The following is a 27162-nucleotide window of genomic DNA, read 5'->3' on the forward strand; positions in this document are numbered from 1 at the left end:
TTTTTTCAATATTTAACATAATAAATAAATAATAACTAAAATATTAATATAGAGTTAATAGTTAAATTGGTCATCGAAAAATTGGCCAATTATCATTTTCGTTTCCTAATAATTTTTTTAATCAAATTAGTCCATTAAAAATATAACACCAATTTCGTTTATCCTTCCATTTTTTAACTAATAGTTTCTGTTAATGATTGTCTATATGGAGCGTTATGTCACAGTAAATTTTAAAAGGTTAAATTTAACAATATTTGTATAATTTTTTGGAGTGTTTGAGAATGCTCTAGATGGTTCCGGAACGTTCTAGAATGTCCTAGAAGGTTCTGGAATACTCTAGAAGGTTCTAGAAGACTTTAGAAGATCATGGAATATTCTAGAAGAGTGTAGATGTATATAGAAGTATAAAGAGTGGTATGGAATAATCTAGAAATATTTAGAGAGTTGTGGTAGGATAGATATTTGTAAAGAAGGTTCTGGATGATTAATCTGGACCGTTGATTAGATTTAATCCTAACCATCCATTGAGGAGGTGGATGGCTATAAATAGGGGTAAGAGTTAGAGTTTGGGTGGGTGTGAATCATTTGTAACCAACACTTGAGCAATAAAGTGTTCTTCCACCAAAGCTTCCTTTCTCTTGTGTTCTCTTGTATTCTTAGCTTTCTTGCTAAGTATTGAGGGTTAGGCTGACTTGGTCTTAGCTCAAGAGGTTGAGTAAGTCCGAGTGCCGGCACGGTAGCGTTGAAGTGTGTCCAAGGCCGTGACACACTGCTCTTTACGAACTCCCCACCCTTAATGCGAGCATCGCCTGCATAGGGTCCGATTATAATGTTGGATCCCGGAAGCACCATTGACTCGTTGACTTCATGGGGCTCCACTCCCGGTGGAACGAACAGCACCATTCGGAGGAGTGCAGGTGGAGGTGAAGGGGGGATGGCAGCTGCAGAGGAGGAGGTTGTTGAATAGGAAAGAGGGCGCCACAAAGAGAGGAGTGAATGGGTGCTGGTTTTGCCGGGAATGGTGACAGAGAAAGATGATGATGATGAATGAAATGGGATTTGGAGAGTGAGAGTGAAGAATTGAGTTCTTAGCGCCATTGTTATCCTTCTTCAGTCTCCTTGATGCAACTGGATTATGATCTATCGGTGCCTGGAGCCCTGGAGGGTTTTCGTTTGCCATGAAGCCATGTGTCAATCACAAGGTTGTGACTTGTGAGAACAGATTCGGCAGTGAAATCAAACTGGTTTAATTAAATATATAAATTCAGTGATTCAATAACAATAAAATTAAAAAAATCACATGCTCACATAATAATTTGTTATTTCATCCCTAAAGTTTCACATTCAAGTTCAACACATCAAAATAAAAAATCTCTAATTAATGATAAACCACGCACTACATCAGTACATGTTCATGGGAGTTTCTTGGACTGCGAGGGAGGAATGACATGAACACAGCATGGCAGAAAGGGATATATGGTGAAAAATGAAAATACAATAATAGCTAACATGATTAACAAACAGAACAACCAACAAGTTAAACATCCAAAGCAATCAGAACGGCATGTATTAATTATTAACAAACAACAACAGCCAAAAAGTAACAACATCACAAAATCAAAATCAAATTCTGAAATTCATGAAGCAAAATAGAATTTTAAAATATAAAAAAAATTACATTATCAGAAACTTATTATTAATTAGGATAAAATCAAATTCACGAAACAAATGAGAGAGCAGTGAGTCTTACCAGGGACGAAGGAGAAGCGGCCGGAGAGGCGAGCAGAGACGCTGGCGGCAACGAAGGGGAGTAGCGATGTAGGAAGAGAAATGGAGAATGGCGGCGGCGCAGGAGTTGAACGGACTCAACAGAGTAGCGACGGCGGCGGCAGCGACGCTGGCGGAAGGGGAAGGTAGCAACAGATTTCTTAATTGCAAAACGGCTGAGCCGGTCAAACCGTTGCTAGTTCAATCGATTTATTAAATATTTGTTTATATATATTTTGCAGTTATTTTTATTATAATTTTTTTATGAGAAACTCTTTGTGGCAGTAATTTTTAATTTTTTTTGTTATCCTTTGATTTGTATAAATATTAAATTATTTTTAATAAATAAATTTTATTAATTTATGCATATAAATTTTAAAAAATATGACTATAAAATTTTAAAAAATATAGATACAAATTATATATTTTTTATTATTTAAAATATTAATAAATGTGTAAATTATTGATAGTCACACAAAAAATTATAATATTTATTAGTCATTTAATATTATTTATTTTTTATTAATTATTTTTTATTAATTAGATATTAATGTTATATTATAAATTTTTGAAAAATTTTAGGATAGTAGGAAGTTGTTTATTATTTTTTTTATAGCGAACTTATTTTTTAACTAATTGACTTGAATTTGCTTCATTTCTAATTGATTCTCTAACCAATTCTAATTTTTTTCTAATGATATTCTTCATTGAGTGTTTATTTATATTAATTTGACGACAAGTATCTTGTATTCAAAATTTAAAATGACTAGTTTTATACAAACAAATAAAATAAATAAATAATACATAATAAGATTTGAAATATGTCAAGCAAAAATTATTTAATTATTTATGAATTTTATTACTAAATAAATATTTTTATGAATATTCAATTTCCCAAAATACTATTCGTAATTGTGAATTTATTGCATTAATAGTAGATTTATTCAAACCAATTTAATTAGAGGCAAAAAGTTGGATAAAGTTGTATTACTATGTATGTATTTAATTTTTGGTAAAAATCTAGATATAGTTATTTTCGTATGAAGTGATAGTTGTGAATATTTCTCCTTCCACTTGACGCGCAAGTACTATATAAATAATAGAAGAACAAAGTAGAAATATAACTCAAAAATAAAATCCAAGAACAAATAAGAAACCATGATCGCCCAAAAGAACCTCATCACCCTCTTCTTATTCCTTATCATCTTCACTTCTTCAGCCACCTTTCTTGACAACTCCATAGAACCCAAATCACTTAACCTACACAAAGAACAAACCTTATCCCACTTCAGATTCTATTGGCAAGAGAAATTTTCAGGACCAAAAGCAACATCAATCGAAATAGTTTCACCAGTTCCAAAATACAACACCACCGCAAAATTTGGTTCAATTAGAGCCATAGACATAGCTTTGACCATAGGACCGAATATGAGCTCCAAGGTTGTTGGAAGAGCTCAGGGTGTCTATGTCTCGGCATCGGAAACCGAGATCGATCTTCTGATGATTGAGAATATTGTGTTCTACGAGGGAAGGTACCATGGAAGCTCCATAACCGCCATGGGAAGGAATCCGATCTTCAGTAAGGTAGTTAGGGAGTTGGATGTTGTTGGTGGCAGCGGGCATTTTAGGTTTGCTAAAGGGTATGCTGAATTGAGGACTATATCTTCGGATCCTAAGACTCTTGATACTGCGGTTCAGTACGATGTTTATGTTTATCATTATTGATGCTAACCAAGGATTAGATTTTGGTTGCACTTATGACAGTTGGTATTGCTATTGGTGCCGTTGTGTTGCAATGCAAAAGGTTAAGAAAATAAACAAGTGAAATGTCAGAAGAACATCAAAATTTATTGTTTTTAGTCATCAATTTAGTTATTAACATTTAAAAGTAGAGTAAACAAGGAAGATGCGAATAACGTAACAATGGATTGTATCTCAGACCCATTAAAATAAAAAACATCCCACCCCATTTATACTCCCACAACTCTAGCCTTTCACCTTTTACGACACCACCTTTTTCTTTTTTTAACGTAGTCGCTTCACTCCCTTTTCTTGGTCGTGCCGTCATCAATGCACTTCGCTGTTGCTGCCACTGTCTGAAGAAGCAATGCGTTCGCAGCCGTTGCACCTTCTTCTTCCATATATTATTTCGTTCCTGTGCTCCTTGCAACCGACGCTACCACTGTACCTTCTTCTCCCCCGTGTTGCATTGCTCCTGCTCTTGACGTTGTTGTTGCATTTTCTTCTCCCATGCGTCATGTCGTTCCTGTTCTCTCTGCAAGCGATGCTGCCGTTGCACGCCTTCTTCTCACCTCCATCGCGCCTCGACTGTTCTCCCTGCAATCATCACCGCCGCATGTTCTGAACAAAGAAGTTGGTCCTCTTTTCCCCTGCGTTTGATCACGTCTGTGCTCCCCAAAAGCAACACCGGCAATCGTTTCGAACCTTCCCTGCGTCGCACCATTTAAACAATCAATGCAGCTGCTCGTCTGGTCGACTCATAGTGATAATGGATGTTTCTTTTTATGTTTTTCGATGTTTCTTTAATAATGGATTGGATGTTTCTTTGAATAGGGTGACTCGAGGGCGGGGGCGCGGCATGATGGAGGATGGCAACACGAGGGAGGAAGAGGCGACGTTGGACGTGGTGCGGTGGAGGATGACGATACGAGAGAGCTAGGAAGAGGCGACACCGATGCAAAGAAGAAGAAGAATAGGGTGGAGGCGCGACGAACTATGCTGAAAGAGATTAGGATTTGTAGGATGAGTGGGAGTGAAAATAGAATTAGGTTAAGTTCTGATATTATGATTATTAAAAATTTTATTTTTAAAATTAATTAAATATTCTTTTTTTAACCTATTGTTTAGTATAAGTATTGTTTTTCTATGTTTTTTTAAAGTATATGATAAAGTATGTTGTTGGATTATTAGATTAAAGAAATTAAATTAATAGAATTAAGTTGATGATTAAGCGATGGCCAAAAACAAAAAATTTTGATAATTTCCTAATAATTCTCTTTAATTTTTTTTCACATTTGTGTACTCTATTACTTACTCCTTGTCACTAGAAATGAGAATAAATAAAATTATGTTATTTATGTTGTTTGCAAATTAAATAAGATAAGTGTAAAAAAATGCGTGCTTTGTTACTAGAGTTTTTTGAGTGTTCTGCTAGTGTTTCTGAAAAATCTTAATTGTGAAATTTTCACCACGTGATCTAAACCTATAATTTAATGAAATAACTATTAACCTACATTAAAATTAAATTTTATAAAAAATTTCCTATTTTTAAATTTGTACAATAAAAGCGGAAAGTAATTATAAAACCGCCTCAGAATGCATGTTAGATCCCATTGTATACTCATGATTGGTCATGGATTAAAGACTTAAGAGGGGGAAAGATTGTTGTAATATTTAATTTGTTTGTTCATGATTTAGTATATCGTGTATCGCATTATTGCAATAAAAATACTATGAAGGAATAATTGCACACTGTCGTAATTTTAGTTATTATTTTATTTTAAAGTTTACTACACTACTACTGTACTACACCAATGTTTTTAATTTGGTCTTTGATGGTTGTATGATTAAGACTTACTAATATTAATTGATGATTCTCTCATCTATGAAAAAATATTGGAAAAGTTTAGGGCAAGCAGTTTTATTGAATTTTGGTCAGCATGTAACCAGCAGAGAAAGGTGAGTCATTGGATGAAATCTCACACCATCAAATCATCATTGATGGCTAATTGATAGCTAATAATCACAAAAATTGTTGGCCCTAACATTGTTTAAAAATATTTCCTCCGCAAGACTAGTTAATTTTTTTTTCTTAACATTATTCTACCTGTTTTATTGTTAATCGAAAAGGAAATGTTAAAGAGTTTCAATTCAGGTTCTACAGAAGAAGAAAAAAAAAATTACGACAAGAAAGGTAGAATTAGTCTTTTTGTTTTAATAATATACGGTGGACAGACAAAAACTTAAATAAAATAAAATTTAAAAAAAATTTATTTTTTATTTTCTTAAGAAAATGTTATATTACTATATATACAAAAATATCTCTATTAATAATTATAAAAAGATAAATATATTCTTTTAATTATTTTTTTAAATGATTAAATAATATTTTTTATTTCTATCACATAAATATCCTTTTTCAATAACAATTTAAATAAAATTCAAATCATCAAATTATTTCAAAAAAAAAAATCAATTAACCTTAAAAATAATTTCAATTAAAAAAATTTGTTATCTATGTTTGTTCTTGTTTTTTATCTTAACCCACCCAAAAAAATCAATTCTCTGTGTCATCTTCTCTCTCTCCTTACTCATTGGTTACTTCTCCAACCTATTTTTGTTGCGTGTTCTCCTGCTTCGCGTCATCCTGTTATCACTCGTTTCTCGTCTTATCCCGCTTTCACCGCTTAGTTCCGCGCTGTTGGGCTGTCGCCGCCGTGTCTCACGTCGTCTATGGTATATTAGCTTTTTTATTATTAATTCGTGAGGTATATTAGCTTCTTTGTAAATACAAAATCTGAATTTTCAGTTTGTAAAAATTAATGGATATGGAAGTAATGGAAAAATAAACCTTTTACATTGATAAAGTTCTTACAAATTTTGTATCGAGTTGATTTTATTCTAATAAGGATAATATATTTCCTATGTTTAGGTCTTGTAATGTTTAAACTTAAAAAAAGATGACACTTTTAGTATTGAAAATATTTTAGCAAAAATATTCTTAAATTCATCCAATAAAAAAGAGAATAAAATCACGACGACTTCAAGCACTTGAAAAAAGGTGCATTTTGATCAATTATTCATCTATCTCCGAATCGCTTATGTGATTGAAATGAAGTAAGATTAATGCCTAACAAACTTGTAGCAAAAATTTTACCTTTGCTTTGAACTTATTTGGCATAGCTAATTATTTTATAATTTTATTTTTTTAGTAAACAATTATTTTATGATATATTATATTATAAGATAATAATATTATTTTTTATTATCATTATAACTATAATTGTATACCTATAATATTTCTGTCTCTAGTTCGCTTTGCTATATTCAGCCCAAGAGTGCCACTTGAATTTTCTTTTGTTCATATAGATGACACTCCAATGTATAAATATTTATGATTATGTTATTTATACACTAAAATCAGTTATCAAAGTCAACTACAAATATAAAATATATGTTAAAATATAAATATATATTAAAAATAAATTAAATCACACATATATTTATACACAAATATATTATAATTGATTTTAGTGTACGAATAATATTTTTAAAATATTTATATCTTACTAGAATGTCTTATGTGAGATTTAGGCTAAATTACAATTAATAATTATAATAATACAAGTACAACAATTCACAATATATAACAACATATACTGCTGAAAGCAAATATTAAAAAAAAAAATCCTTTTGGTTCACCATATGGTTTAGTTTGGGCATGTGTGATAGGAAGAAAAACAAAACCGTTGGCATAGAGAAAGACAAATAAATAAAACATAAACAAAAAACAAAAATAAAAAACACTATTTTAATACTTTGTGAGGTAATCATCTATTTGAAACTGAATGGTTTCAACTCTAAAAACAAAATATAGTATACTAGTTTGTCAAAACTTGAAATTTAATTAACTTGATGAATGTGATGTTTTATCATACATTAAGTTTGTCATTCTTTTTTAGTTAATTCATTTTTGTTAACTTATCATTATTATTTTAAGGCTAAAAGAATTGATGAATATGGTTTCCAAATCAGTAAAATTCTACAAAATGGTCCAATGGTTCATATGCGTGCTTTCATATACTCCATCTCCTTCGTGTTATTCCCCTATGAAATGTGAATAGTGATTTTGGGGAGCAAATCACCAACACCAATTTTTTCATACACATCCTATATAAATTTTGTAATGCTAGAAAAACAAAAAAATAAAGTTATCTTATTTATCATTAATTAATTATCATAATTATTAATAAATATTAAATAAAATAAATTATGATTATTTTTTATTAATTTTTTTGTTATCAAACATTTTGGTATAAATTTAAAACATACTCAAATATTAGGTCAAATTCTTCAACTCATCAACTCACTTGGTCTCCTAAATTCCTCCTAAATCTATTGCTTATAAATTCTTCCTCTTATTCCTCCTCCTATACTCTCCTCACCCCACCATTACTACTACTAGTATATCAATCAATAGAACTATACACTATAATAAAACAGAAAAAAAGATGACCCCCCAAAAAACCCTCACTCTCTTCTTCTTTCTTCTCCTCTCTTTCTACACCTTCACTTCCTCAGCCACCATAGAAGCTGAACCCGCTTTCGGAAACCCTATCGACCAAAAATTACTCGGCCAAGACAAAGAACCAACACTATCCCACTTCAAATTCTATTGGCAAGACATAGTTGGAGGACCAAACGCAACTTCAATCCCAATAGTTCAACCAATTCCAAAGTTCAACACAAGTTCCAGCTTTGGCTTGGTTAGGGTAATAGACAATGTTTTGACCATAGGCCCAAACTTAACCTCCAAGGTTATTGGAAGAGCTCAGGGCTTCTATGTCTCGGTTTCGGAAACCGAGCTTGATCTTTTAATGGTGGAAAGCTTTGTATTCTATGAAGGGAGGTACAATGGAAGCACCATTGATATTGTTGGAAGGAACGTTGCTTTGAATAAAGTGAGGGAGATTCCTGTTGTTGGTGGAAGTGGGGTTTTTAGGTTTGCAAAAGGGTATGCTGAGTTGAGGACTTTGAAATTTGATGCGGTTTCTGGGGATACTCTTGTTCAGTACGATGTTTTTGTTTCTCATCGTTGATGATGATTCATGCATCTTTTTTTCGTTTTCTTGCTTTGTGTTTTTTATTATTATGGTTGATTGGAAATAGAAGTTGCTATTGTGAGCGAGTTCTTTTAGGGTCAATAATAAAGAATATCACAAAAATAAGGCGTTTGTTACGGTTCATACCTACCGATACATTTATAATATGAACAAGTTATAATAAAGTATATGAAATTTATTTTCCACATCAGCATTTAATTTTTTCTTTTTCAAATATATATTATATTAAAATTTTTTTTAGATTAATTAAATTGTTTAATTTTATAATTTAAAATTTAAATAATCTAAAAAATAAAAACAAAAATACATTTAACAAAATCATTTATCTCTTCATAAATCCTAATCAATTATTCATACCAAAAAATTAAATAATTTTAAAAAGTACTAAACAAAATCACTTTGTTCTTTGTTTGTTGGGTTCTCACGCAACCATCATCTCTAATTGTTCATACCAAAAAAATATCATCTTAAAAATTGAGAAAAAAAAAGAACGTCTCTCTCATTCCCAATTCTGAGACTCAAACTCTCTCTTCTCTCTCACTGCCACTAGAGTCTCTCGGTCTCACTAGAGTCTCTACTCGTTCACACTCACCGGCGTCTCGTTGCTCCTCTCCTCTCGTCGCCGGCGTTTCAACGTCTCGCGGCCTTCCCTGGGCTCCTCCTCACCGGCGATAGAAGCACTCGTCGGATCATTGTCGCTCGTCGTCTTCTGGTTTCAATTACTCGTCGTCGCGAGTCACCGTGGATCGTGGACCGTCGTAGGGTCGTCACTTGCTTCGTCGCTCGTCCTCTTTTGGGGTCGGGTCCTCTTCGTCACCCAGTCGCACTTGGTAAGTCCATGCATCATCACTTCCCCTGTTCTCCCTTTCCTAGATTCCCTTCTCCCTGTATTTTGAGATGATATTGAATTGGTAATCAATAAATTTGTTAGTGATTGAATCTTGAATTTGTTGCTGTCTTGCTGAATAATCACCGAGTTTAATTTTTTTTTTCTTTGCTAAAAATCATCAGAGTTGAATTTGTTACTGATTATCATCGAACCTTGAATTTGTTGCTGGCTTTCTCAAACACCCCCTATTATGTTTTCTATGCACTACTTGTGTATGTTACAGCTTTCATATGACCAGGCTTACAATTTGTTGCTGTCTTGCTCAAACACCCCCTATTATATTTATCTCTACAGTTTTCATATTGTACATTGCTTCATGATTTCAGTTTGTTTTTGCATGATATACTTCAACTGATAGCTTGTTTCCTCTGAATGAATTAAAATAAAAAATTGTAAACTAAACATATACCCCATTTGGGTATTTGGATCAAATAAAAGCAAACAAGCCAAAACCCCAATTGACAAAAGGAAAATACAGCCAGTCTTATGATTGGACCAAGAGCAAGAATGTTCATTTGTTTCACATTTTGATAGGAACCTGCGGGTCTTAATACACTGTGATCTGCGGAGCCGTTTTATGTGATTACATTCTATTTTATGTAATCCTTTTACCAAAAAAGGAAAAAGAATCTGTATCCCTCAACCATTTCTTAATGGATGCAGCGCTTTGAGATAGTTAATGGTGTCACTGAAGTTGAAGGAATAGCAGAGGAGAAAACTACAGGTGCTGAAGAGGATGAATGTACTAATTACAAGATCACATCTTTTCTTTAAATAGCATTTCAATTCATTCACTGATAACATTTTGATTTGGTTTTGTAGAAAAAGGAGTACCTGGTTTTTGGCTCAATGCAATGAAAAACAATGAAGTGTTAGCTGAAGAGGTTAGTTGGTTCTATCAATAGTAACTCCCTTTTTTTAAATGTTTATTTTATGTCTTGCAAGTTAGTTACATGTGCAGTTTTCTGCTGTTCTCCTATTCTTATGTTTAACAAAATGAAAAATTTGCAAACTGCATTCTTTTACCTCGACTGAACAAGAGAAGATGTTTGGTATATTCTTACATGCTCATTTTCTCATTGGTTGTTTCCCTGTATCTTATGTTAAAGCAAGGCAGAAGAAAATTGTTTCTCTATGGCATAATATTTTATTGATTTTACATAATATTTTTATTATAAAGGGAGTACTTTGTCCTATTGTAATTCTTATTGATTACAGTTGTCGTACTGTGTTACTGTAAACTTTGTACCTAGGGGCTGTTGGATTAGCAATATGGGTTCCCTCTGTGACAAACCGGAAGAAGGAAATTGACAATAAATTTGATACAAGAAACTCACCTAAAGGATATTCTCTAGTTTCACCTGCTGATGAAAATGAAGGTAACTGGAGACAGGCAAATGCTGCTGATGGTTTAGAACTCTCTGTTGTTAGTGATGCTGCTGATCATGAAGCAATTGACAAGAAACTTCATCTCAAAAATCTTAAGGTTGATAAAAGCTTTTAATCAATAAAAATAATCCTTCTCTTGTTAACTATCCAGCAGAATGCTGACATGTGATCCTTTTTTTGTCCATCAACTTTATGCCTTCATTAATGTCATTATTGCTCATTTCAGGTTTCTCAGGCCATGTCTGGCAGCTATCTGAAGGTTTCATCATCTGCAACCCTGAAAGATGCAATCCAATGCATTCATGATGGCCACCAGAACTGTGTGCTAGTGGTCGGTCAAGAAGGTTTTCTGGAAGGAATACTGACATATGGTGACATCGAAGGTGTCTTCCCGAGAAGTCTAGTGACACTTCTATGAGGGATTCAGGATTTGTGGATGTATGTAGAAAGTTCTTCTGCTCTTTATATATTTAAAAATCATTCTGCAAATTATTCTGGGATTAGTATATTTTCCCCCCTATTCTTTCATTTTACAATACATGATAATAGAAAATAAGTGAGGGTTCCAATTTCAGAATAAAATCATAACACAAATGGTTTCTATGTTTTGGTTCGGTAGGGATACAATTGCTAAAATGATATATTAAAGCTTTGATGAATGGGTTTTAAATGCAGTGATGAAAAAATACATTAGTGAAATTCATGCCTGGATCTTCCTGTTATACTACTGTGATAAAAATGTCAATTGATTTATTCTTGAAAAATCCCAGTTATACTGTCTACAATACCTGTTGGTTAGTCTTGTCTCAAATAATATTTCAAATTAAATATTTGACAGGAAAATACATGCTTAGTTTCCTCTGTTTGTACTCGGGGCATGACCTATCGTGGACGAGAGCGTGGACTTCTAACCTGTTATCCCAATACCAGTTTGGATGTGGCCAAGAAGTTAATGGAAGCAAAGGGCATTAAGCAATTACCAGTGGTTAAACGCGGTGGAGATTGCAATAGAGAGAGGAAGCGGAGAATTGCTGGTCTTCTTCATTATGATGCACTATGACATTGTCTCAGGTTAACTTATTATCTAATACTTGTTTATACTTTAATTTCTGTTTCCCTACCTATCACTAAAGCTGGGTTTCTCATTTCAGCACATAAAATACTTGCAGATTATTTTTGTTACGCAAACTATGTATGTTAGTCAGTTAAAATGTTGTAGTGCTGCAGCATATTTCTGTAGATGTCAAGACTTGAGTTTAGGTTTATAAATCTTTCTTCATTGCCATGTGTGTTCGTGAATGTTTGATCAAACATATTTAGTTGCCGAGTATATATATACATATTCTTTCTTTAAATTTTTTTCTTACTAGAGGAGATCTAGATGATCATAAGCGAATTTTTCTTTCTGTGGTTTGAACATAATTGTTATGCCATTTGATCTATGTTGTTAATTCCATTTAGTGGTATGATACTTGGCTACTACTGCAATTGGATAATGTTTAAATACCTTTTTCATGTGATACTGAATGAAATTATAAGAATTATTTTAGCCGAAGATATTCATGGTGCATTTGATATTTTGCAGGAAAGAGATTAACCATCGGAAGGAAGTGAATCGAAATAGGAGAGAAAACCATTTGGCTGTGGAAACTGCAAACAGGCATTAGCTTGGTTACCCTCACCAAAGAAACAGTAAGGAGGTGGCATGGATCTCCTTGATTACCATTTTGAAAGCCAAGTTATGAGTGAAGACTGATTATATAAGTTGATGTATATTTTAGTGTCCCAATTACAATGGTGACAAGTTAAGCTGAGATTCTTTTGCATAATTTAGCAAAGTGCGTCTTGTAAAGTAACTATAAGAAAGAAGCAAATGAATATCGAATACAATGGGATTTTAAAAGCATATTCTTATGTCGGTTAATAATCAATCTGTTACTCACCTAACCATTTAACATGCATATATGATTATAAGCCTTCTTTCTACCACTAAAAGTCAAGTCAACAAATATGAACAATATAGATAGTTGAGGAGTGAGTGTGTGTGAGAGAGAGAAAGAAAGAAAGAGAAAGATGGAAGAAAGAATAGTGTTGTATGCAGCTCCGAGCATAGGCCACATAGTTTCAACGGTTGAAGTGGCCAAACGCCTCTCCCTCCATCGCCACAACATCACCATCCTCCTTACCAACAAAATTCATGTAATCTACGGGCACATATAATCAGAAACATACCTTATAGTGAATATATAACTAAAACCATAGTACTTAGAACATAACATCATGCATAATCCAGATACATATATGAACTCTAGCAACACTTCAACTACACAAGGGGCCAAAACAAGACCCTTTATTCAAAATAAAAGGATACAACAGTAAAGAAAATACATCAAACTGAGGACAATAACAGTAAGTAAACGTGATATCATAATCTTCAATATTCTGAACTGAGCACAAACTTTTCTCATCTTCCTCCGATTCTGATTCAGCATTCCGAAGCCAATCAATGAATGGTTGAGCATTCTTCCATATCTGAGAGTCCTTCTTATCACCCTTCAGTCCCTTTGAATACCAATGCACGACGTGCTCTTCCTCCACCAAATCAACATCATATAGGGCTTTCAGAATAAGTGCAACCTCATTCAATGCATTGCTACCTTTCTTGTAACAGAACTCCTCAACAGCATTGAGCAATAACAGCTGCAAACCCTCGTCATCTCCAGGAACTGCAGCAGCAAGGTGATTCTTCCTCTTGGTAGCTTCTTTTCCAAACGCTTTTTCGACACCATCAAATAATCCTTCAAGAAGTGCATTCATCTTCTCCTGAGCAGATACAGGAAATGCAGCAATATGTGACTGCAATTCCTTCGCTGCAACACCTTTTTTCAAATATGCTTTCACTTTCCTGACCACAGTTGCATAGTTCACAGTGTCACCATTCTCAGAACCCTTGCTTTCTGTCTTCTTCTTCTTCTCTGGTTCATTTGTCGAGAGCATGACCATATCAGCAGTCACAGCACTTAACTGTTCTTGGATACGTTGACGAGCAGCATCAATAGATGTATCCGTTTGCCACTGAACATCATCATCACCATCATCATCTTCATCACGGGCCTCCTCTTTCTCATCAATTTGTTGTGCATAAGCTTCCCATCGCTTAATCTGGAAAGAAGATCTTCTGTCAGCTACTGCTTCAGAAGCTGCAAGCCCAAAGCTGACAGCAACTAACAATTCTCTTTCATCCTTTTTAACACTGAAAAGGTGGTGAAAATTTATGAGCCACAAATAGTATTGTCAGCTTTTTAACACAGCGTAGTGTTATGTACCTCATGATTACAGCAGCAAGTAAGTGACTTCCTTCTACCTTGAGGACTTGATGTCCAGGCTTCAATGACCTATATTTACTTTAACAAAATATCCGAAGAATTCCCATCTTCTATATCCTTGGAGAAATAGGATTCTTCTGTTTCAGGTTCATCCATGATGTCTATTGATGACAAAGGATTTCCAGTTTCCTTATACAGCCAATGTGCAGCATTTCCATGTTTAGCATACTCATGCATCCTCTAGTAAACACAATAATATAAAATGTCAAGAAATAAAGTATAAAGAATTAGCCCATTTAAAATCATTTGGCACCTGTGTTCTTATTTGTACTTCAAGGGATGAGTTATCAGGACCTTGTACTGCAGTGTGCAAGGACTGCAAATTTAAATTATACAATCATTAGCACTATTATTATGGTTAGCATACAAGATGATCATTTAAATTTTATAATAGTATGAACAAGAAAGCCTAACCTGATAGCCACTAGGTTTTGGATTAATGATGTAGTCATCAAATTCACCATCTATGGGAGTCCAAAGCCTGTATACAAATAAAATACCAAAACATGTAGAAATTAGAAGACATTATTAGGGTCAATACAGTTAATTGAAGCAAACGATGTTACAGCTAAGCCTGCAAATCCTAAAATATGAATGTACTTTTCCAAACTAACTCAAAAAGGGGGATGGAATGGAAAATATAAAAGGATATTTTCAATCAATATCTTTTTCAGTTGATTCTGGCCTATAAGGATACGTTATCTTCATACTGACAATTGACCTCTTCCATGCTGCTTCTTTTTTTTTTTTTGAGAGAAAAGAGCAAAATGGCCAAAGCAAATGGTTTCAGGCAATAGTGATTTACTGAGTGAAACATAATAGATCAGTGAAAAATACATAAGTAGATTGTAATCCAACTAAAGTATCTAGCATACGGCAAGGAAGCATAAACATTTGCAAGAGGAATTATTATTTATTAAACAAACACACAAGCCCCATATCCAGTACACAACTAAGACAGAAAAAATAGAATACTAGATTGTATAAAAAAATTAAATTTCAATCACCAAAAGAGTATAAATTCATACATAGGCAATAGATACCTCGGCAAGTCACCACACATATCATTCCCTATCCCTCAACATCCACTAGATTCCTCCCCAAAAAATACAAAACATATTAAGATACATACATGTGAATCTAAATATACATATGAGCTGAGTAACTTTACTTTTTTTCTCTGATCAGGCAGCATATTGAAAACTGAGCATAAATGAACTTTTAATTATTTAAACAAAAGCTGCATCAACCAGCCCCTTCTCTCGGGTATAATCCAAATCACTCGAACTCCTACTTCCACTTCAAAACTCCAGAAAAAGGGAAAACCCCACTTGCACTAGAACTCCCACATCAAGAGGGAATGATCAAAATGCAAAAAATATCCCTTAGAGCTAATAAATAAATAAGATAAAACAAAAGTAAAAGAAAAAATCTTCACTTCAAATTCCAACAGAGCTCAATTCATATATCAAAGATACTAATATTAGCTAATATGTATTGATTCTGAATCTATCTAATTATGATCAAATCAATCATAATGTTAAAATGGCATAATAATAAGCACCACTAGCGGAAAAATCATAAAACATAAAAGTAATAATAATGGTCAAGAAAACCCACCCTTAAAAATAATAATACTTATATCTCTAGTCAAATGGAGACATAAATAATCCGGCAAACAAATACCAACACAAACGTAAACAAAATATAATGTCGTATGTCACTAGACAGTTCATATGCCCACAAGAAAATAATAAAAACAAAAATAATAAAAAATATCCTATGTTGTAAATTTAATCTTGTGGGAATTCATAATCATCACGATGGTGATTATCATACAGCTTATTAAGATTTTCAATGGCATTTCTTTTGACCTTATAACTGATCATATTATGATTCTTTGACACGAGTGAGACTGCAATCTTCATGCGAATCCCATCATCCACCTAATAAAATTTGAATAATTACACATTAGGCTTAACTACCTAAATATAAAAGAAAGAACGAAGAAAAAGATTAGTGCATAATATTACCTTTATGTTAAAATGATCATCTTCAAAACAAGCTATCATTCAACTTGTAACCCACACACCCGCGTCATTCTTAAATATCGAGGAAGCTATATTAAAATATTATATAATTGCATAAATTTCATATCAATAACTACTAATTATATGATCTTATGATCCAGCTTCGAGGGTGGAAAGGCCTTCTAGCTCTTCAAATTCAAACTGTGAAGAAATCAGATTTGGAGTGGTCTCAAAGTCATAGAATGAACGATCTTCCAATACCTCGTCCAAATAAGAAGGACTCTCAGATAAGGAAGAAGGCTCAACCATTCATTGATTGGCTTCGGAATGCTGAATCAGAATCGGAAGAAGAATGAGAAAAGTTTGTGCTCAGTTCAGAATATTGAAGATTATGATATCACGTTTACTTACTATTATTGTCTTCAGTTTGTTGATTTTCTTTACTGTTGTGTCCTTTTATTTTGAATAAAGGGTCTTGTTTTGGTCCCTTGTGTGGTTGAAGTGTTGCTAGAGTTCATGTATATGTTTGGATTATGCATGATGTTGTGTTCTAAGTACTATGGTTTTAGTTATATATTCGCTATAAGGTATGTTTTTTATTATATGTGCCTATAGATTACATGAATTTTGTTGGTAATTTCAATCATCAATAATACTTATGATCTTTTCCATGTGTACAACATACATTTGGTTTATTTTTTCATACAAGTTAAGCATACAACATTAATTTTCTCTATAATTTAGGCATTGATGATTTGCTCTTTTTACAAAGTGATCACAGTGTCCTCATCTCCACTCCGATTTTTATCAAATATTTCAACATCAAAGCAATTTCTTCATCCGAAATTGACCATGTAGTATGGAATCACTAGTATGATTTGCACTCTTCACGTGATGAAATAGGGGAATGATGAATTTGTACATAGAAACAATCATTAATTGGATTCCAGCTAATTCTTACAATTTTATTAGTAACTAATTCTCACTACACCATCTAATTCACTAGTAGTTAAGAACAAATGTTGTAACCTGGTATTGAAGTCCTTGGGCCCTAGTAGTTAGCTTTGACAATCGTTCGAAATCAATATCCCAAGGATTCCCCAAAGTAATAGCTGCAATCAAATTGAATCATTTTTCTTAAATCCTCTAGATTATTGTGTAGGCTTTTTAAAAAAGATGGAAACTATTTTTTAATAATTATCTATAAATGTATCCTCTTACCATAAATACTGTTAATGAATAACTCTTATGTTTCACTAAGTATCAGTATAACTTGAAGTGTATGCCTTAAAACAATAAGATCAAGAAACTGCAAAAAAGCCAAAGTAGCAACTAACATCATAGACAAGGCAAAAAGATATGAAGCTTGAGAGAGAGACAAAGAGAGGAACCTGAAGAAGAGGTCATTCTTCGATTACTCTTGCATCATCAAAGGAACCCATATTCCCAGAGGTACCCATTTCCTCAGAGGAACCCATTTCAACTGTTTGTTGTTTCAGAATAGATCCCTCTGTTCTGTTTTCGTCACAAAAAATTAGAGAATAAAAGCGATGATGAAATATTGAAATGAGTACAAGAATGTGTCACATTTATAACAATAAAATATTTCTTTATAATAATAATAATAATAATAATAATATATTGATAGAAACGAACGAATACAAAGTACAAACCAAAAATGGAGAAAATTTAAAGTATAATATATAGATTATAAGTCTATGGCTTTTTGCTGTTGATGACATCATGCAAAAGTCCAACCCATGTATTCGTATCACTGGGTCCACTAGAATAAGGCGAGACATGGGAACACTGAGGATATGATGTAATTCCGGCAGTCGAAGGATAAAGGTTGAAGTACGCCGTGCCATTTTGAATAGGATGAAATGGAATGGGGAGGACTCCACCATAACGTCGATAAGGATGGACCACTGGATAATGATGCATGGGATATTGCGGCAATCCTGGTATTTTGGTTGTGGATGTACCTGTAACTTCCGACACTACTATTTCTGGTGTGTTCGTCTTTTCTTTTAATGTTTCTTGAGTTACAGTGATCTCTTCGGTCTGAACATAAATTAGAATTTTCAAACAATTGCGATACAAAATTAAAAAAAACCAACAAGACAAACTAGAGTCAAGTAAGACTTTTGAAAGTCTTGCTCTCACTCTCCCTTATTTTCTCAATTTCACTTATGCTATTGGATTAAAACAATCTGAAGTCAATATAATTTATTAATTTTCCCTCTTGAACACACTAATATAAATGATTAGATATGCAAAATGTTACCTTCTGTCGACCTTTTCTGCCAGCTGCTCTAATCTTCGGTGTTGCTGTCAATTTAGATACAAACTTCTTGCTTTCACTAGCCTTAATTTTTTTGTTACAGAAAAAAAAAGAAATAACATAAGCACTAAGCGAATAATTTGTTACAAATTTAAATTGAAATGATGATAAATTTTATACATGGTATAATATAGGCAAGTGCTTACTTTGAAATTATTATTATTGTGCAAGGGTGAATTTTCTACTGATCTTGTGTCCTGAGAACGAGTCTGCTTGCTAGAATCACATTCTTCAACTTGCTAAACAAATAAAAAATTACTCAATATTGCATTATTTAATAGTTCTACAAAAGACACTGAAATAATAGGTAAGCATAAAGTAACTAATTAAAAAAGGCATTATATTAATACCGTTAGTTTATCTTCTGTATTTGAGTATTCAGCAGGTGAGTCCTCGTTGACTAGTAATGGACATGTCCTGATGAAATGCTTTCTTGACTTAGAATGTGAACATCTTCGCCTTTTTTGGCCTTTCGGAACCTTTCTTGGAGCACCTTTTGACTTAACAACAACTAGATCACCTATTAGCGCTGACGTGGGGGAAAGCCTCGCTTGTGCATCACTTTTATTTTGCACCTTCGAAATTAGCTTAAGTAACTCACTTGAGATTTTCCTATAGTCGGCTGAATTTTTTGAAGAAATATCACAAAGCTTCCAACAAATTGAGGCCATTGCACCGCATCTAAGTGTGTGCACTATATCATCAGCGGAGTCTTGCTTGCCAATTGAGCATATAAAATCACTCTTTGCTTCTCTTGTCCAGCTTTTCAAGATAAGAGATGTAGGGACGCATTTTGCTTTCCGATGCTTCAAGACCCCAAAGATGTGGGAGCACGGTAATCCACGAGTCTCAAATAGCCTGCACTCACACGCAAACAGATCCTTGTCTTTATTGTAAGATACTTTAAATTGCCATTGCTGAGTAAAATACTCACTCGTGTTGTACTCAACAATGTCTCCACTGTTTGGGTATTCAGTCACATTTAAGGCACCTGCTGCTTCTATCTCATCTTTCACAAGTTTAAAAATATTTCTAGTATAAAGTTCAGCAGCTTGTTTCTCAAAACTTTCCAAGCACGTAGTCAAAACAAAAAACTTATAAAAGGTTTCAAAGTCAACAGTAAGATGGTTGTTTCGGTAATGTCTTAGTACTTCATTGAATTTATGCATGAATTCAAGGAGATTGATTTTATTGTCAACATAGTTCTTCAATAATGAATGAATTCTCTCACACTGTGATGTAGTTCTTATGAGGCCAAAGAAGTGCTCCCTCAAATTTGTGGTAGCCCACTTCATTTTGTCATTATAAATGCCCTAGACCCATTCCTTCTTGGCAAGTCCGTATTTGGATATGATCTCGCTCTATCTCTCTTCAAATATTTGTACGGTAAACTGTCCATATAATAATACATTAAAATCGTCCCAAAAATGCTTGTTTTTTATATTTTGTACCACATTACGATGGAGATGCCATGAACAAAGGCGGTGTGGTATACCAGAAAATACTTCTAAGATAGCCTCTCTCATAGCACGGTCTCCATTTGTCACAACGTCTCCGGGTAGTTTTCCTGACATGATTTCCAAAAATTCCTTTAGTGCCCACTTGAAAGTTTCGGGCCTTTCATCTGAGAGCAGGGTGCATCCAAAGATAGTTGTTTGGCTATGGTGGTTGGTCCCTGAAAATATGACTAAGGGCTTGTTGTAGACATTTTTCTTGTAAGTGGTGTCAAAAGCAAGTATATCGCCAAAACATTCGTAATCAACAACGCTTGTTCCATCAGCCCACACCAAATTATCCAACCTACCATCCTTTAAGGTGAACTTTCCTAGAAATAACGAGTCACTGTCTGCCTTGGACAATAGATAGGCCAACGCAGCAAATGCATCACCGTCTTTCACTTTGCCACCCTAGTCTTACTAATGTGGTTATGTAAGTCTTTGCTGGTAAAACCCACTTTATCGTATCCACCTTTTTGGGAAACAATGTAACCCATTATGTGGCAAGTTTTAACACCACATGCTCGCAAGCTGTCTGCTTGTGTTTTATTGGCCTCATTAAGCCCACGATTCGCGTCAATAAGATGTCTGTACTTAGGTGGACACAGTGGATGATTGTGTTCACTCTCAAAGACACTGACTTTCCACTTACCCGTTCTATAGTGACGAATGAAATGAATCCTCGCCTTGCAGTTGACACGAGTAATTGTCCTATGCTCCCTTTGTCAATTGTCCCTTTTAAGGTGCTTCCAATGTCTTTCTCCTGCTTTATTGCAAACCAATTGTCTTGTATTAATGTTGTCATTAGCATCCACAGTCTTCAAGTCTTTTCGGGACACAAATCCTAGCACTGGGCATATTTGGCATAAAATTCACAAACTTGAGATTTTGTATCAAACACCAGTCCCCATATGTCTTCGATGGTCAAATCAGTTATCAACTTTTCAAAACCATCAACATTAATCATATCTGCCTTTGCTTCATTTACAGTTACATCCACCATATTATCACTTTCATCGGAACTGCACTCATACTCAACACTTAAATCCTCCGATTGATCACCATCCTTATATGACTCTTTGCCATCATTCTCCATGATTGAACTTAAAATTTTAATATGTTAGGTACTAAATAAATTCTAGGAGAATGGAATAGGCAAAATAAACTCAATTTTTTATGATTAAAATTATTGGTTAATTAAATTCTATGAAATCTAAGAGCTATTAGTGCATAAGAATGTTATTTATATGACAACCAAGAGTTACGGAAAAAAGTTCTCTAACTTAATAACCTTCTGTGGTCTTTTTTTTGAAAACAAGAATACAACAGATTCAAATAAATATGAAATGACTTATTATCTAGGAGCATAAAGAAGGAAAATTGAGTATGATCCACTCCAAATTTCTTTTTATTATTTTTGCACTTTTTCTAGTGATAAAATTCACTCAATGCACCTATTTTATTTCAACTACCATGTTCTAAGATCACAATTTTAGTCACATGCTTCTCTGGTAACTTACCCAGGGGAAAAGTGTTCTATTTGATAAGGTAAGGATAACAATAATGTTAGATATTAGATAAATCTATATGAGACAATAATAAGTAAAATTTTTGTTCATTATTTATAAAGATTATATAGAATGTGATGAAGGATCCATGAAAGTAGTTGAGTAAAGTTGGGGTTACAAGTTACATACATATATACAACTAATTAATAAGCAGGAGTTAATATAAGAACTGAGAAGACCAACCCAAGTTAAATGATTTAAGCACAATTATATATTTAGCCCACTCTTGCACCTACGCCATTACGGCAATACTCTTCTATTCTGTTCCGTTCCTCAACAGTGGCACTCTGCAAAGCAAAGGTGAACAGAGCTCATCATTCCATTTTTTACTCTGCTCAGTTATTTCATCTCCGTAACTTCATGGATTTCGCATTATAGTTCATTGTTTATTTCACTTATCATAATATTGTTACTGTTCCTATATTGTTATCACTGACCTGAATGTTCTGCGCTCCATCTATTTGTTGATATGTTCAAATGAATAACAGTTTGGTTACCCTGTACAGGTTATCTGTTTGATATGGAAGGTGGAGAGAACATTCTAGATATCATTAACAATGATTATGATGATGGTGATGATGTTGAAATGGTTGATGCTGAAGAAGGAGAGTTGGTGGAACCTGATTCTCGGAATTCTTTGGGACAAAGTGAAGCTGGAGGTACCAATGAAGCAAATGAAGACTCTCATAATAAGGACCACAGGCTTAGAGGTCAAAAGAAAAGGAATAAGAGAAAGAAGAAAGCTTCAAGTTCCAACAAGGCAATTGATATAAACAGGTTTATCATTTTCTCCAATGTGAAATTTAACATTATCTTCATGGACTCATTTTAACTTATGACCCAGTAGAATTCGGATTGTTTTATGATGTATTTAAGGCTTTTGAATTCATCTCTTCATTTTAATCCCAACCTCAATACAGTCCCTGAAACTTAATCGAATTAATGTGTAGATAAGCTTGATTTGTTTGTATCTCTATTAACAAGTTTTGGCTACCATCTTGTCCACATGATTGAATTTGTAATGAATTGTGTGCTTTTCAGATTTGTGATAGATGTGTGTTGCCGTTTGAAAGAGAAAAAATAATATATGGTATACACTGCTGTAGGTTGCCTTGGGGTTTCTGCACTAAGCGATCTCGTCAGAGAGGTAGGCTATGCGTTCCATGTCGGTTTAGAAAGCAAGTTTCATTTGTTCATTTTTTTTGTCCATAAGAGTGCACCATGTGACTTGGTAGTATTCAACTAGAAGTCTAGAAGATATATCTAATCAAAGGGTCTACCAACCCAATTGTTTTTCTGTCATCAAAAGCTAATCAAGGATTTATTTTTAATGAAATTAGATGTGCATTAAGACACTATGCAGCATCTGAAAAATGAAACTATTGTGATCTAAATTAAGTTTTCTATTAAAAAAATTGCATTCACAGTTTCAGAAACATATGTAGATAAAATAAGAATTCAACAATTTGTCAAAATTAACAACTAATATCAAATCACATAAATCAAACCAAATTTGAGTGAATAATGAAAACTTGAGCACGTCATGAATCTGAGTATGATAATTTATTTTGCTGCAGTGTGTCATTGTGTTATACACTTAGATCTGTATTTTATGTAATTTGAACTCTATTCATGAATTTAAGTCGAAGGCAGGAAATCTAATACTGCAGTTTTTCTTATTTGTATCATGCCTAATTGCCTATAAAGCATACTATTTCAGATCTCAGATTGTGCTATTTCCTAAGTTTGATTTTATTTTTTCATGTTTAAATTCCTAGTGCTTTCAAGCTAAATTGTGTTTGCATCTTTTTACCCTACATGTTGTCCATATTTCAGATGGGGATTCTTTCAAATTATCAATAGCTACAAACTTATCTGGGAAGGAACGAAGTAAGGGAATCAAAGGGGTAACTGGGCCAAGCCAGAAAGCTTCTTGGCTGAAATCTACTTATTCGGAGAAGAAACATGTGTTAGAAAGGCCAGCAAACATCCTTACCAGCTTTGATCAAAATGATAAAAGGACTCAGGCGCCTGAGCTGCAAATGAGTATTATCCCAAAAGACTTCTGTTTTGATGAATTGGAGAGTGTAGTTAAAATCAAACAAGCAGAGGCTAAAATGTTTCAGTCACGTGCTGATGATGCAAGAAGAGAAGCTGAAGGGTTGAAACGTATTGCCCTTGAAAAGAGTGAGAAAATTGATGAAGAGTATACTCAGCGAATTGTGAAGCTGCGACTGGGTGAGACAGAGGAAATGCGTAGGCAGAAACTCGAAAAACTTCAAGCATTAGAACGGGCGAATCTGGAGTATTTCAACATGAAAAGGAGAATGGAATGGAGGCAGACATTAAAGATATTTTATCTAATATGGAAGCTACTAAAAGGAGTCTTGTTCTGTAAAGCTAACAACACTCTAGAATAGTTCTTTCAGGTAAATGTAATCTTCCATCTTATAATTTGTAGGTCTCAGTTCCATCTTAATGTTATGAGTTACTGTAGTTTCTGATCCATAGATTGATGTATCTATCTGCTGTTGTAGTTCATTTGGGATTCAAGCTGCTAACCAAGATCTTGTACAGAGATTTCAATAGTTAATTACTCTTATTAAACAATTGGAATTACAAAAACTATTTAAACTAGATTACTATTAAAACACCCTTGCAAGAATTTTCACTATTTGGCTGCATTTGCTAAGCAGAATTTTTCTACTGACTCACAAGAGAAAAAGGATAAACTTAGCTACATATTGCGCTTTAGATCAATAATTGCATTATAAATTTATTGCTTTCCTTTGATCAGCTGTTGTACTGAATTTGGACATTAATGAGAATTCAAAATTGTCAATAATTGAAACAAATTATCAAGTCTTATTACATTTTTTCCATGTTTGGACAATATAATCAATGTAAACATAATACATAAGAGGAGTATAAATGGGTCAGTTTGGCACTTGAATTTCTATTGCTATAGAATATGGTGTTTAATGAATTCAACTATTGATCTGTCATTTTTGCTTTTGAACCTTGGTTTGTAATTGTCGCATCTAATTCAAAACACTTAAAAGAGAATCAGACAATTGTACCTTAATTTAGTTAGGACTTCATTCTATTTATATCTTAAATTCCTTCCCTCTCTCATCTAATTATGTCTCTTTAATTTATGAAAAAAATTATTTGCTGTGGTTAAAATTTGACAAGTTGAGTTTGGAAACAATTGTATATACAACTACATGTAGACTATCACAGCTTTCTGGATTGTCTAATCTTGTCCAAGTTGATTTAAAGTAGAATAATTTACTTGGTTTTAATTCTTTCCTGCTATTTTAAACTTATCATTACATAAGATGATTTTCAAAAAGATATTCCGTAAATAAATTAAATGGTTCAATCTTCAAGTTGCCAAGCACTCATTAATCAAATTAACAGAATTATTTATAATTATATTAGCTCAAATTTTATCTATTTTGCTCATTTAATTTTGTAGGCCATGTGGATGATAGTATATGCAATCTACATGGAACATGTTTTTAACCGACGTCCATATAATGAATCTCATCATCTGAGTTGACTAAGTTTATAAACATGGTAGTTCTAATGTGAAAAACCGGGAGGTTTTGAAGTAAGATCATATTTTTATTTGTATTCTTTGACTTTCTCTTGAAAATTATTATAGTAGTTGTATGCTATTTTTACTGGTTATATAATTGACCTCTTTTGTTGATGTTGTTCTATTGTTTCAGCAGTGCAGGCTATTTTTTATTTTCTTGAGATGTGTTTTTTGAATAATTATTTTTTTGGAATATAATCTGATAGTAATGTGTTTGGTTTAGTACTTGAACATGACATGAGTTAAAATATCTACCGTTGTCACAATTTGTGGTGTGGTTATTAAGCATGGTGCATATAGGGCTAGAAACTATAACATGTGAGAAATAGTTCTTTAAACTCCTTTCCTTTTATTTAAGTAATGGTAATAGTTAAGTTTGAGAATGTTAGGTATTCTTTTCGAGTTACTTTGTGTCGAAGTATACGCTTTAATCTTGCCGCGTAATTTGACATATCTTTCATTCTTCTTTCATATAAGAAGTTCCTTGTTTTAATTCTTATTGAAATGCGATTTGATTCTTTTTCTTCATCTCTTAAATATATATCGATCTGATCGTGCTGCTGGCCATCCTATAGATTATCAACAACATAGATGTTGACTTTGCTTTTATCTACATGAACTATGTAACAACTTGATGTAAATCTGAACTTGCTTCGTTGTGATACATTATGTCTTGTAGTATTCTCCTAGAGTTCTTGTTCCGGATTTTCTTTGAAAAAGTTTTGATTTTATTCTTCTTCTGCCTGATCTTGTCCCTAATCATTCTTTGAATTTTTGATAAGATAGCCCTAGATCTTGCCTGCACTTCCTTATATGGCCCAAGTAACTTCCTTATGTTGTTTGAGCCTGCTCATTTGTAATGCACCACTTATTCCTGTATTAACTTTATAGGAGACATTCACTCTGGATTTTTTTTCCTTCGAATACAACTCAATTCTCTTTCAACCACATTCCATTTGCTCATGCATATCCTTGCGTGATTGTGCATCTAGGTATCCTCTAAAATTCTTGAGAAAAAAAAACCCTTAGCCCTAACCCCTATTAATCTTCAATTTGTAAACCATGCATCTTTTGTTTCAACTTAAATTTATTTGACGTGACAACATTTATGCTTTTAATGATTCTCTTAGTTTTACCCATTATTGATGGATGTCCTATTTGATTGTGTTCCTAATCATTCTCTTAAATCTTTGTGAATATTGCCATTGACTTTAGTGGCCATTTCTTGTGAACTTCGTACTTCTTCGATTCAACATAAATTTTTTTTTGACTTTTTACACCATCTTTTTCTTTATTGTTCTATCAAAGTTTCTTGATTTAGATTTTCTTGCTAAGATACGATTGATTCTATTTTTGGCATGTTTCACTGTTTCTGTATATCCTTGCTTAGTTGCGATCCTACGCATCCTTCTGAATTCTTTCGAATACTGTCCGTGATGTTTGTTCTCTTCCTAGTTTTTGTATCCCATTGAGTAAATTCGAACTTGTTTCGATGTTACATGCGATTACTAGATATAGCTAGCGATACGTTAGTTCTATGGAACATGAATTGTGGACGCGGAATGTGAAACTTGTAAGTGTGCCTTACAAGAAGTTGTGAAGATAAGTTATGCTGAAGTTTGGAAAGTTGAAATACCAAGTCTTGATGTGAGACCGGTTGCTACCATGGATATATTATATATGGGCAACAGAATAAGGAAATTATGAAGTGGGAGTTATCTGAGGAGAAAGTTAAGGAGATTTTGGTACAAGTTGAAGAGCGCTATATGTGTTTGTCTTATCAAGGGAACAAGGGTGTGTGTGAATGTTAACCATGTCTTTTTGAA

General features: G+C 33.4%; 5 protein-coding genes and 1 pseudogene across 5 annotated transcripts; 4 read left to right on the forward strand and 2 right to left on the reverse strand.

Moving 5' to 3' along the window:
- The first annotated feature begins 2899 nt into the window (after positions 1 to 2899).
- Positions 2900 to 3546, forward strand: LOC107475369 (dirigent protein 22-like). Its single transcript, XM_016094997.3, has one exon. The coding sequence runs from the start codon at positions 2926 to 2928 to the stop codon at positions 3490 to 3492; it is 567 nt and encodes a 188-aa protein (XP_015950483.1). The 5' UTR covers positions 2900 to 2925; the 3' UTR covers positions 3493 to 3546.
- A 4326-nt stretch (positions 3547 to 7872) lies between these two features.
- Positions 7873 to 8759, forward strand: LOC107475368 (dirigent protein 22-like). The gene has a single exon (XM_016094996.3). It carries the CDS (start codon positions 8019 to 8021, stop codon positions 8604 to 8606), a length of 588 nt encoding a protein of 195 aa, XP_015950482.1. The 5' UTR covers positions 7873 to 8018; the 3' UTR covers positions 8607 to 8759.
- A 1240-nt stretch (positions 8760 to 9999) lies between these two features.
- LOC127745386 (uncharacterized) lies at positions 10000 to 10110 on the forward strand (annotated as a pseudogene).
- Positions 10111 to 10176: 66 nt separating this feature from the next.
- Positions 10177 to 11968, forward strand: LOC107475403 (chloride channel protein CLC-f-like). The gene is made up of 5 exons (XM_052257914.1): positions 10177 to 10243; positions 10342 to 10407; positions 10773 to 11005; positions 11135 to 11311; positions 11747 to 11968. The coding sequence occupies exons 1-5, from the start codon at positions 10177 to 10179 to the stop codon at positions 11966 to 11968; spliced, it is 765 nt and encodes a 254-aa protein (XP_052113874.1).
- A 1259-nt stretch (positions 11969 to 13227) lies between these two features.
- On the reverse strand, positions 13228 to 17802 carry LOC107475402 (eukaryotic translation initiation factor 5-like). The gene is made up of 6 exons (XM_052257915.1): positions 17743 to 17802; positions 16134 to 16240; positions 14709 to 14775; positions 14548 to 14610; positions 14314 to 14474; positions 13228 to 14161 (listed from the first exon to the last, which is right to left on the reverse strand). Exons 1-6 carry the CDS (start codon positions 17800 to 17802, stop codon positions 13228 to 13230), a joined length of 1392 nt encoding a protein of 463 aa, XP_052113875.1.
- A 238-nt stretch (positions 17803 to 18040) lies between these two features.
- Positions 18041 to 19963, reverse strand: LOC107475390 (protein FAR1-RELATED SEQUENCE 2-like). The gene is made up of 4 exons (XM_016095021.1): positions 19019 to 19963; positions 18815 to 18907; positions 18612 to 18692; positions 18041 to 18388 (listed from the first exon to the last, which is right to left on the reverse strand). Exons 1-4 carry the CDS (start codon positions 19961 to 19963, stop codon positions 18041 to 18043), a joined length of 1467 nt encoding a protein of 488 aa, XP_015950507.1.
- Positions 19964 to 27162: the final 7199 nt, after the last annotated feature.

This window comes from Arachis duranensis, chromosome 2, assembly GCF_000817695.3.
Source record: "Arachis duranensis cultivar V14167 chromosome 2, aradu.V14167.gnm2.J7QH, whole genome shotgun sequence".
In the NCBI taxonomy this organism is placed as follows: Eukaryota; Viridiplantae; Streptophyta; class Magnoliopsida; order Fabales; family Fabaceae; genus Arachis; species Arachis duranensis.

What these genes read in the sequence shown, in the direction of transcription:
- LOC107475369 (XM_016094997.3), top strand. Translation starts at nt 2,926, where the DNA reads ATGATCGCCCAAAAGAACCTCATCACCCTCTTCTTATTCCTTATCATC.
- LOC107475368 (XM_016094996.3), top strand. Translation starts at nt 8,019, where the DNA reads ATGACCCCCCAAAAAACCCTCACTCTCTTCTTCTTTCTTCTCCTCTCT.
- LOC107475403 (XM_052257914.1), top strand. Translation starts at nt 10,177, where the DNA reads ATGCAGCGCTTTGAGATAGTTAATGGTGTCACTGAAGTTGAAGGAATA. An exon ending in AGCAGAGGAGAAAACTACAG is followed by an intron (nt 10,244 to 10,341) that starts GTGCTGAAGAGG and finishes TTGGTTTTGTAG; the next exon opens with AAAAAGGAGTACCTGGTTTT. An exon ending in TTCATCTCAAAAATCTTAAG is followed by an intron (nt 11,006 to 11,134) that starts GTTGATAAAAGC and finishes TGCTCATTTCAG; the next exon opens with GTTTCTCAGGCCATGTCTGG.
- LOC107475402 (XM_052257915.1), bottom strand. Translation starts at nt 17,802, where the DNA reads ATGGGTTCCTCTGAGGAAATGGGTACCTCTGGGAATATGGGTTCCTTT. An exon ending in ATTGAAAATCTTAATAAGCT is followed by an intron (nt 14,776 to 16,133) that starts GTATGATAATCA and finishes ATTTGTATACAG; the next exon opens with GCTTTGGACTCCCATAGATG. An exon ending in TCTTCGGATATTTTGTTAAA is followed by an intron (nt 14,162 to 14,313) that starts GTAAATATAGGT and finishes CCACCTTTTCAG; the next exon opens with TGTTAAAAAGGATGAAAGAG.
- LOC107475390 (XM_016095021.1), bottom strand. Translation starts at nt 19,963, where the DNA reads ATGAAGTGGGCTACCACAAATTTGAGGGAGCACTTCTTTGGCCTCATA. An exon ending in ATACAGAAGATAAACTAACG is followed by an intron (nt 18,908 to 19,018) that starts GTATTAATATAA and finishes TTATTTGTTTAG; the next exon opens with CAAGTTGAAGAATGTGATTC. An exon ending in ACAATAATAATAATTTCAAA is followed by an intron (nt 18,693 to 18,814) that starts GTAAGCACTTGC and finishes AAAAAAATTAAG; the next exon opens with GCTAGTGAAAGCAAGAAGTT.